Source organism: Chinchilla lanigera, unplaced genomic scaffold, assembly GCF_000276665.1.
Source record: "Chinchilla lanigera isolate Chin_1 unplaced genomic scaffold, ChiLan1.0 scaffold00094, whole genome shotgun sequence".
NCBI classification, from domain to species: Eukaryota; Metazoa; Chordata; class Mammalia; order Rodentia; family Chinchillidae; genus Chinchilla; species Chinchilla lanigera.
In genome coordinates this window covers 2,244,264-2,255,419 of record NW_004955495.1, presented here as the reverse complement: position 1 = coordinate 2,255,419, position 11,156 = coordinate 2,244,264, and the positions used below count along the sequence as shown (strand labels likewise).

General features: G+C 51.4%; 2 protein-coding genes across 4 annotated transcripts in view; one reads left to right on the top strand and one right to left on the bottom strand.

Annotated features, from left to right (window-relative positions):
* The window catches only part of Rab3d (RAB3D, member RAS oncogene family), a 4,876-nt gene extending 3,792 nt beyond the window's left edge, over window positions 1-1,084 (top strand). For both annotated transcript variants that reach the window (XM_005405649.1, XM_013505109.1), the window contains exon 5: window positions 336-1,084. In XM_005405649.1, the coding sequence (XP_005405706.1) occupies window positions 336-523 (188 nt within the window). In that variant the 3' untranslated portion in view covers window positions 524-1,084. The remainder of the gene's footprint in view (window positions 1-335) is intronic.
* A 4,451-nt stretch (window positions 1,085-5,535) lies between these two features.
* Tspan16 (tetraspanin 16) overlaps window positions 5,536-11,156 on the bottom strand; it is a gene marked incomplete in the record, with an annotated part of 15,787 nt that continues 10,166 nt past the window's right edge. The window contains 3 exon segments of one of the 2 annotated variants that reach the window (XM_005405647.2): window positions 5,536-5,802; window positions 9,897-9,980; window positions 10,884-11,036. In XM_005405647.2, coding sequence (XP_005405704.2) covers window positions 5,680-5,802; window positions 9,897-9,980; window positions 10,884-11,036 — 360 coding nt within the window. 2 annotated transcript variants of the gene reach the window in all.

The following is an 11,156-nucleotide window of genomic DNA, read 5'->3' as shown; positions in this document are numbered from 1 at the left end:
CTCCTGTTTCAGCCTCCTGGGTAGCTGGAACTATAGGCTGGTGCCACCACACCTGGCTACAGACTGCTACCTGGACACTTGCAGCCCTGTGACAGAGATTCTTAGGGTTCTCCAGACCAGGGCCGCCACTGCAGGTCCTTAGCAGCACCCATAGCGGCATCACTGCTTCCATTTTACATATGAGCAGACTGGCGTTCAGAGAGGCTAAGACACTCAGCCAAGGTTGCACAGCAGTATAAAGGGCCAGACTGGCTTTGGAACCCAAAGTGAGGGTTGCCACAGCCCAGATCCTGGCCCAGGGATCTCACAGGTGTCCCTACCTTGTCTCCCTCCAGGATTCGAGTTCTTTGAGGCCAGCGCCAAGGAGAACATCAACGTGAAGCAGGTGTTTGAACGCCTGGTGGACATCATCTGCGAGAAGATGAATGAGTCCTTGGAACCCAGTTCCAGCCCTGGCAGCAATGGGAAAGGCCCAGCCCTGGGGGACCCTGCGCCGCCCCAGCCCAGCAGCTGTAGCTGTTAGGGGGACCCTCGCCGCCACCTGCCTCATCTGCCTCCTCAGGGACTGTGACCCGGGCATGAGCCACAAGGGCTGCTCCCAAGCTCGGGGCCCCTTCTTCTCTCCTATCTACTACCCCCCACCCTGGCAAGGCTCACTCCCTCTCGGTGTCACCGCCATGCTCAACCCCAGGGCTCAACTCAGCATTGCAGGCAGCAGCCTGGGGATGGCGTCATGCACAAGCTTGCTGCTTTCCAGGGCTTTTTAGCAGGGTGACCATTGGCAGCACGTCCCGCCATGCCTGAGGAAGAGGCCTCCATAGTCCCTTCTACATTAGAACCACTTTCTGGGGGCACTCTGCACTGGGCATTGCCTGGTGTGTAGGAGCCCGGAGAAGGTATCATGATGCAGGTTCCCCCAGGAGAGGTGGAGGCAGCCCCTCTTTCTCAGGTCTCCCACCTTAGCCTTGAGCCTACCATGTGAACCCCCTAACTGCCAAAGCTCTAAGATGATACCACAATCCGGGGCCCCACAGACCCCTTCCTCTGGCTGGCAGATTGAATACTAAAGCCCATTTTCCTGTTACAGAAGGGATAGGGAGCTGGTGGTGCACTCCTGTCGTTCTAGCACTCAGGAGGCTGAGGCAGGAGGATTGCTGAGAGTTCAAGCCCAGCCTGAACTACCTAGCAGGGACTACTTCCGGGCCAAAAAGAAGGGACAGGAAGTGCAGCTGCCCCTGGCATCAGAGACTCCAAAAGTGCCTTCCCTGCTTCCCTGTGGCACCCACATTGCTCACGACCCTGTCACTGTGTAGGTTGATCCTGGATTGAATTCTGGAATCTGGAATCAGCCACACCTTAGTGTTAGCCTCCTGCCAGGCGGCAACCTCCGAGCCCTGAGTCCAGACCCTCCTGCCCGGGCTCCATCTGGCTGATTGTATTTTAAGCAAGATCTTTCCAAATCTCACATCCTGCTCTAGAAGGAACTTGAGCAACATTCCCACAGCCTCAGCTGCCCCACAGCTTGCTTCTTACTTTCCTCCCTTCTGTGTGCGGTCCCGGAGATGGAACCCAGGGCCTTGCCAGGCAAAGCCAGTCCTTCCACTGAGCTCCACCCCCAGCTCCTTTTTAATTTTGACACAAGGTCTTGGCACATTTTTAGGCTGGCCTCAAACTTGCAATTGTCCTGCCTTAGCCTCCCAACTAGCTGGGATCCTGGGCCAACGCCACCATGCGGGGTTGCCTGTGACTTTCTGATGTCAGGACTTCGGCTTCTTCAATGTGAAGCCCCACTACCCGTTTCCAGAGCCCTGGCATCCGTGGGCCCAGGGGTGTGAGTTGTGTGCTCACGGGGAGGTCCCTTCTGAGGGGTTCTGCAGGGGTCGGGAGGAAGCACAAGGAGGGCTTGCGCTGCTTACTTCTGTCGCTTGCACTTGGTGGACGCAGCCACGGAGTGGCGGGGCCTCGTGCTAATGGGGGATGGGCTGTGATCAGTGTCAAGGAGTCCTGGAAGCTAGAGCCCTAGCTGCTGGGGACCCTGATCCATTCCGGTGGACCTCTGCCCCTCGACACCAACTGGAACCCCGGAACGGGACCGGCACTGTGCGGATGGCTGAGGAGACAGCTTGTGTCCTCGGCTTCCCGTTCCGTGTCAGGGCCGTCATCAGCTCCCCCGGCTCTTGTAGCCAAAGCGACTTCCTGCAGCCTTCATGACCGCCCCTACCCCGGGGCGTGTCGGAGAAGTAAGGCCTCATTTAAGATCGCGTGTATTTCAAGGCCACTCCGTGTACCCCACACCAGGGACTGCCCGTAGAACTTCACAGCGGGGACATCTCTGCACACCAAGAAACTGAATGACCGCCGGGTGTGGTGGCGCACGCCTGTCACCCCAGCACGGGGGAAACTTAAGACAGGAGGGTCACTGTGAGTTCGAGGCCCGCCTGGGCTACACCGCGAGACCCAGTCTCAAACACCAAAAAAAGTCTTCGAGATCTGTTCGGGGGCCCTCAACACTGGAAGTAATGTGAGAAAAATACGTTGTGTGTGTTTCTTCTAAAAATAAAGCAGGTTTTCCATGGTGAGATTAGACGGGGAGAGAGGTTTCGCTCATGACCGTCAGTGGGAAACGAATGGGTGTCCTCGGAGATCGCGGGGCGGGAAGGGCCCCTGCGGAGTTAGAGCCAAATTAGCAGGCGGCGGGAAGAAGCCCTTGGGGGCTGCGGCTGGGCCGGGGAGCCCGCGGCGCTCCCCGCGCCTGCGCCCTGGCGGCGCTCCCAGCGGCAGCCCGCGCGTGCGCAGTGCCGTGGGAAAGCCCGCCACGGTGGCCGGAGGAGTGGCGCTCCTTCTCTTTGCTTTTTTCCTTCCTCCTTCCCTGCTCTCCTCCCCGCCCCCGCCTGTCTCTCTGTCTTCTCCCGGGACCATTTCTTCCTCTACTCGGAAAAGCAAGTAAAGGATAAGATGCAGTTTGGGTCTGGAAGTGACGATTGTGCTGCTTTGCGTCCCCTCCCCGCGGCTGTGGGACGCGACGCCCTTTTATCCTCCGGGAGGTTCTCTGCAGAAGCGATTCCTTGATGTCCGGCTGGGAAAAATGGGCATTTTCTCCACATGAGGAAAAATAAAGCAGTTATGCCGAAGTGCGGTTGTTCTTTCATTTCCTGTAGGCAGAGGCGGCGTCCAGGAAAGGGGTTATCGAAGGCCCATGGGGAAGCCCGAGGCTGCCCCGACCTGTTCCTTGGCTCTGCACACCTGTCCCACCTACTCAGGAGGCTGAGGCAGGAGGATCGAGAGTGTTGGGGCCGCCTGGGCAACCTAGCGAGACTGTCTCAAAATAATCTTCAAAGGGCCGGAATGGAGCTCAGTAGCAGAGCATTTGCCTGACCTGTGTGAGTCTTTGGTTTAATCCTAGACACCACAAGGAAAAGAATTCTGCCTTGTGGGAGGCAGGGAGGGCGGCATCTCCAAATAATCCTGGTGAGAAGGTCAGTCTGTCCTGCACAGCAGCCGCAGACGCCAGCAAGAACCTGAGTCACGGGGCGCCTCTCCCCTGCTCTGAGCCTTCCACAGCTGCTTGGAGAAAACACCCGCATCCTCGCTGTGGCCCAGGCCGCCCCTCGAGCTGATTCATGGCCCGCGCCCTGCTCTCCCCTTCCTCCCTGTCTCACCACAATTCCGCCACTTTGCCCTGATCCCTGGTGTTTGAACGCCAGAGCCTCTGCCGCAGGGCCTTTGCACCAGCCGTTCCCAGCCTGGCAGTTTATTCCAGGTGTTCACACTGTTCCCTGCCCTCCAATGTTCTCTGTGCCGGCTCCCACCTCATTGATCCCTAGTTTAGAACTAGTGCTTAGTACTGCTTTTTTTTTGTCTCTTTTGTTTTGTTTTCTTTCCTTTGTTTTTGTTTGATTTTTTTGAGACAGGGGCTCTATGCAGTCCAGGCTGGCCTTAAACTCACTATGTAGCCTGGGCTGGCCTTGAACTCATGGCAATCATCCTGCCTCAGCTTCCCCAGTGTGCGCACCATAATGCTTGCTCACTTCTCTCTCTCTCTCTTTCTCTCTCTTTCTTTCTTTCTTTCTTTCTTCTTTCTTTCTTTCTGCCAAAGGTGGAACCCAGGACCTTAAGCATGCCAAGCACCTGCTCTACCACTGAGCTACAGTCCAGCCCTTTTCATTTTTTATTTTAGGACAGGGTCTCACTAAGCTGCCCAGGCTACCCCTGAACTTGCAGTGCTCCTGCCTCAGCCTCCTGAGGAACTCTGATAACAACTACTCCTGTCCAGCCTGGAATACATAGCCAGAGCCTGTCTCAAAAAATATTTATTTATTCATTTATTTATTAGTCAAAAACATTTAAAAGTAAGTATTTGGCCTTTGTCCCAGTGATTCCCGGCACACAGCTCTGAAAGCCCTAGAGCCTGAGGCGAGAAGTCTTTTGCATGTCGCAGAGAGGACTGCAGACTGGCTTGGAGGGTTCAGCTGGAGCTGGCCGCCAGGAAGATGGGGGGGGGCTTTCAATCCCATCCCCACCACCCCCATCACCTCTTGGGAGGACAGAGGGACTGGATGGTAAGTCGATCAGTGGTGGCCAGTGAGTGACTTGTGTCCAAGTGATAAGACCTCCACAAACCCCTAAGTGACGACAAGCGTGAGGCACATACATACCTGTCATCCCAGCATGCTGGGAGGCTGAGGCAGGAGGGTCACAAGTTCAAGTCCAGCCTGAACAATTTAGCGATTTAGACAGACCTCGTCTCAAAATAAGTTTAGAAATGAAAGGCTGAGGATGGAACTCAGTGTGAGTCCGAATTCCAATGCCACCAAAGAAAACATAACAAAGAAAACCAAAAACCCCTCAGTGATGGGACTCGAGAGCTTGTAGGTTAGTGAACTCACCCAGGTGCTGGGAGGACGGTGGCCCGGAAAGGACATGGGCCCCATGGCCCCCTACTCCCATTCGCTGTCCCTGAGTCATGTCCTTTATGCCAAGCCAGGCATGGTGAGGAAAGCGCTTTCTCACTGCAGAAGCCCTGAGTCAGGCTAGCGCATCACCCGGGTGCAGAGAGGGAGACTGCAGGGACCCCTGTGCAGCCAGGGCGGACAGAGGTGGGTGACAGGATGGGGTGGGTCCCCAAGACCTGAATCCCCCAATCCTTTGATAATGTATTTGGAAGTGGGGCCTTTGGGAGTGAGCAGGATTGGATGAGATCATGAGGGCTGGGCCCTCTTTTCTTTCTTTTTTTTTTTAGTACCGGGAATTGAACTCAGGACCTTGTGCTTGTCAGGCAGGCGCTTGTGCCCTTGAGCTATATCCCCAGCCTGTCTGTCTGTCTGTCTGTCTGTCTGTCTTTCTTTCTTTCTTTCCTTCTCTCTCTCTTTCTCTTTCTTATTTTTTGGAGATAGAGTCTTGCTATGCAGTTCAAGCTGGCCTTGAACACACTATGTAGCCCAGGCTGGCCTCGAACATCAGGCCGTTCTCCTGCCTCGGCCTCCCAAGTGCTGGGATTCCAGGTGTGTGCCACCACACCCAGCTCATTCTACAATTTTTAATGAAGAAAGAGGTTCAGCCAGGCCTTTATGGCCCAGGTGACCCTCTGGCAGGCCACAGCCCAACCCAACCAGGCGGAAGGAGGCCGGGTATATCGCCCGGGGTAGAGCACTTGCCCCGCTGGGTTCCATCTCCTGTGTCTTAGCCACCTCCTGAGACAGAACACCCAACGGCTGCAACTGACAGGAGGAGGTGATGATTCTGGCTCACCGTTTCCGGCCACAGTCGGCTGGCTCCAAGGCAGGAACGGGGTGGAAGAGGAGCCTGGGGGAGACAAGGGGCTCAGTCCACAGCAGCCAGGAAGCAGAGATAGAAGGGGACAAGAACGCGCCTTCCAGGCTACACCACAGCGACCAAGTCCAGCCAGGCCTCACTCCTGAGGCGCAGTCAGCCCCGAACACATCCCCGCAGGCGTCTACCGGTGAGTGTGGATCCCCTTGATCCAGTCACTTTCTGCATACAGGAGGCTTTTGGGACACTGAGATCTAAACTCAAACAATACTTTAGGGTAAGAAACAGATGGGACTTTGAGATGAGGCATCCCCAGTCAGAGGGAAAGGCAGTGCCAGGAATGGTGGCGCACACCTGTCATCAAAGCACTCAGGAGGCTGAGGCAGGAGGATTGCCAGGAGTTTGAGGCCAGCCTGGGCTCCATAGTGAGTTCAATGGCAGCATATAGGGAGATCTTATCTCAAAACAAATTTTTTTGAGTCAATCAGGAAACTTTGGTAATGGTACAGGTATTAAATCAACAATTAGCATCAGGTATGCTTGTCATAGGTGTGACGGTGACACTAAGATTGTGAACACGAATGTATTTTTAGAGGTGCATACTGTGGTATGAAGGGGAAAACAACATCTTGCAGGATTTGTCTTAACATCAAATACCTCACCACAAAAAAGTAGTTTGGAAGAGAGGGGATACATGAATTAGCTTGACTTAATCATCCCTCACTTCACATATCAGAACATCACAGCGTACTTCATTTGGGGTTTGATCACAACATACCATGAATATTTAAATTAAAAATTTTAATCATTGCACTAAAAGACATACTGTCATTAATCTGCCTCAGAGTCCCCCCCTTTGCTATGAACACACTTATCCCGTCATGCTTGTGGCTTTCTGAAGCAGTTCTGGAATTCCGCTTTCAAGAATCTTTATGTAGGGCATGGTGGTGTCCTCTGGAAATCCCAGCACTCAGGAGGATGAGGCAGGAGGATTGCATTGAGTTCAGGGCCAGCCTGGGTTACATAGTGAGTTCTAGGCCAGTCTGGACTACATAGCAAAAGCCTGTCTCCAAACAACAACAAAATTAACCATCCACTGTATTTTTAATCATCTCATAGATATGTACACTTAGGATTTGTCAATTAAAAATAATAATAAAAGCCAGGTGTGGTGACACATGCCTGTAATCCCAGCACTGGGGAGGCTGAGGCAGAAGGATCATTGTGAGTTTGAGGCCAGCCTGGACTGCATAGTGAGATCCTGTCTCAAAAAGACAAAATAATAATAACAATAATAATAATATTAATATTAATAGTAAAAGAAATATTTTATCGATGGAAAAACAGGATAACTACAAGAGATATGCCAAAACAAAACAAAACAAAAACAAATAAAAAAAAGGTAATGCCAAAATGTTGTTGTTGCTTCTGAGAGATTTGTCTTTGGGGTTTGCTTTGGATAGAGTCTCTTGGCTTCTGTGAACATTCTAGATTTTTTCACGGAGTCATTACAAAACAGAAGAGCTGTGAGAGGAGGAGGGACAGGCCATCTGCTACAGTTTGGATGTGGTTTGTATCCAAAGGTTTCCGCTTGGGGCGGTGAGTCGCCAGACTGGCAGTGCTCAAGAGGCCATGGGACCTTTAAAAGGTGGGGCCAAGTGGGGTGGGACCGGCGCTGGCCCCGCCCCCTAAAGGGCGTCTGCCCTCCGTCCCTCCTGCCCTCCGTTCCTGCCCAGAGGTGCCATTGGTCATCAGGGGTCAGAAGCCCTCGCCACAACAGGAGCTGTGCTGTTTGACTTTCATGGTCACAAACGGAGCTAAATAAATCTTCTCTTCACACATATCCAGACCCAGGCTTTTCATTATAGTAACAAAAAAATGGAGTTAAACACCATTGCATTAGGTGTTTGAGCTACAGCCACTGTCTGCTGGTGTCGGAGATGAGACCAAGGAGACGGGAGTCGGCTGGACAGGGGGCTCTCAATTTATTATCAGTATGACCAACGCCCCTTCGGGAAGCAGCAAGCACCTTAGAAAAGTAACACGCATCTCCAGCAGCCAGGCGGGCTCCAGGGCTCATCCTCCCAAAGCCTGCGAGTCAGCCCAGCTTGACGAACAGCAGCAAGGTGGCGAGAACACCTGGCAACTGAAATGGGGGAGAAAGAAGACTTAGCCACTGTTCGCGACCACAGCACGGGAATCAAACTTCACCACATGCCGGAGCACCCGCCCCCACGACGTTTCCCAGCATTCTCTGCCCGCCCATTTCCTACTACATTTGGCCAATAGGAGGCCTAGGCCCTCTGACTTCCTGTAAGATTTGACCAATAGGAATCACCAATAGGAGATATGGGCAGATGGAAAAAAGAGGTTGGGATGGTTCCTCACACTTCCTCTCCGTGCCCCTCCTGAGCTTTCTGTACTCACAGTTGTGGGGAGATGGCACCTTCTGGTTTGTTTGTTTGTTTGTTTGTTTGTTTTGTTTGTTTTGTTTGTTTTTTGTCTTTTTGAGACAGGGTCTCCTTATGCAATTCAGGCTGATCTTGAACTCGCTTTATAGCTCAGGCTGGCCTTGAACTAGTAACGATCCTCCTGCCTCAGCCTCCCAAGTGCTGGGATTACAGGCGTACGCCACCAGGCCCGGCTTCTAGTTTCTTGTTGATCATCTACTTAGTTGTTCTATTATTGCGAGTGAGGTATTAAGCTCCCTGACAATTATCACTGGATTGTCTATCCTCCCTACAAGTCCATTAGTTTTTCCTCATTTATTTTGTATTTTTTCCTCCCTTGTTTTGGGAGGAAACGTGTGTGTTGTTTTAACACATACGTTTATGTTTCTCTACATTTTACATTTCGTGTTGTGTTTTCGTTGTTGTTTGTTCGCGGCAGGGTCTAGGTAGTCCAGGCTGTCCTCCAACTCACTATGTAGCCTAAGCTGGCCTCAAACTCGATGCAGTCCTCCTATCTCAGCCTCCTGACTGCTGGGATTACAGGCATATGCCACCAAACTAGACTTGTTTACCTTTTACATTTATAGGTATATACTATGCATTTGTAATTGTTTTGACTTCCTGATGGATTAATGGGTTTATTGTTATAAAACATCCTTCTAGTCTCTAGTTGCAATTTTTGGTCTACTATTAATTTAGGGACTACTGCTCTCTGTTGACTACTGTTGACATGGTGTATCTTTCCTCATCCTTTTACATTTCGATGTATTTGTGTCTTTGAATCCAGTGTGTGCTTCTTGTAGATTGAATATTGTTCTTTTTTTTAATCCATCCTTTGATCTCTGTCGTTTGACCAGAGTGTTTACTCTCTTCACATTTAATGTAATTGCTGAAGGAGTAGGATATGCATCTTCCATTTTTCTGTTTGTGTTTATGTTGAGATCCTGTCCTTTCCTCATGGACATCTTTTATATTTTCTTGTGTGCCATTTTATTTCCCTTATTTTACCATATTTTAAGAATTACTTAACCAGGCATGGTGGTATAAACCTGTAATTACACCACTCTAGAGGCTGAAGCAGGAGGCAGGAGGATCACTGCAGGTTCAAGGCCAGCCTGGGCTACCTAGTGAGTTCTTGTCTCAAAAAAATAAATGAAAAAGAAAGAATTTCTTTTCAGTGGTAGCCTTCGGGATTACAATTCATATCATAAATCTAGCAACAAAGTTTGAATTGGTATGGGACCTGTACAATGAGTGACATCCTGGTCTTGTTGTTTGTTCTGTTTTTGAGACAGAGTCTTGGTAAATCACTAAGCCCAGGCTGGGCTCAATCGTCTTGCCTCAGCCTTCCAGAGTTTGGGATTCCAGGCATGCATCACCATGGGAAGCTCCAAATTAATTTTACTCACATACAAACGCTGTGTTCCCACATAGCTTCATTCTCTCCAGCCTCCTTGTGCTATTATAGTCACACAAATTCATTCCATTCCTCAGGGCTAGGGTTATTTATTTTGGTTCAGGCTCTCTCTGAGTCACTCAGTTGCCCAGGCTGGGCTTCAGCTTGGGCATGTCCTGCCTCAGCCTCCCCTCATGCCGGAAGCACAGGGATATGCTGCCACACCCATCTCCGCAGACTTTTGAAACAGCGGCCAGGATCCCTGAGGGGCTGTATCTCACCTGCATCGCCGCCGCTCCCAGGGAGACCCAGCTCAAGACGTAGCTCTGTGTCTTGGTGATTTTCAGGAGCTTGCGGAAGCAGCCCTGGGGGTACAGACAGCAAGGCAGGCAGGGGCTGCTCAGGGCTGAAGACCCTGGTTGCTCCCATCCCTGGGGCCACGCTCCCAGAATCCCCCGGGACCTACCCTCCTGGCCAGAGCACGAGGTTCACCCGCTGCTTCCACTGCACTGAGTTCCCCAGTCAGACACCCTGTCCAAGCTACCTGTGTGTCCCTGGAGAAGCCACCCCATCTCTCTGGACCTCTGCCGGCCTGGCTAGAAATGGGACCATTGAGCCTGGCGAGTGGAACACACCTATCATCCTAGAAGATGCTGGCCCATATTACAGATGTGAATGCAGTTTGGCTTTTTTATTTTATTATTTTGTTTGTTTGGAGCCAGGATCTCACTATGTAGCCAAGGCTGGCCTCGAACTCTCAGCAATCCTCCTGCCTCAGCCTCCTGTGTGCCAAGCAACTATGGACTGAAACCTCTGAAATGAAACCAGCCTGAACTGCATAGCGAGACCCCCAAATAAACCTTCTCTCTTTTTCACTGAGTGACCTCACACGTCTGTCACAGTAACAGAAAGCTGACTCACATTCTCTCAAGGATACATTAGTAAAGGAGCTGAACTAGAGCTGATTTCTCTCTTTCCCAGGCCCCTTTGCTGGGCTCCCCAAAATGAGCAATTTTTAGAAAAATCACCGACATTTAGAGTCTGTCAAGGTCACGCATGGCACCAGGTATGGTGGCGCACTCCTGTAATCCTAGCACTCAGGAGGCTGAGGCAGGAGGATCATTGCAAGGTCAAGACCAGCCTGGGCTACAAAGTGAGCTCAAGGCCAGCCTGAACTGCATAGCGAGACCCTGTCTCAAAAAGACAAAAGAAAAACAACAACAAAAAAAGAGTCTGTTGAGGTCACTCATGGTGAAACCTCCAGTTACCTCCTGGTGGATGACGCTGGAGGATACATTGTGCCCGTCACAGGCCGCAGTGCCCAGAGATTTACAGCAGCCCCTGGGGTAGGTGTAGCCAGTCGCTATCGAGAAGGAAGAGCCGAGAAAATCCGTGTAGTTGTTCACCCCACAGCATTTTAGCTGCAGAGAGAGCAATCGTTGAGAGCGGCTTTTCAAAAATAAATGAATAAAAACAGAAATAGCATATTAAAAATAAGAATAGAAATCATGATTGCTGCCTGGCATGGCGGTGCATGCCTG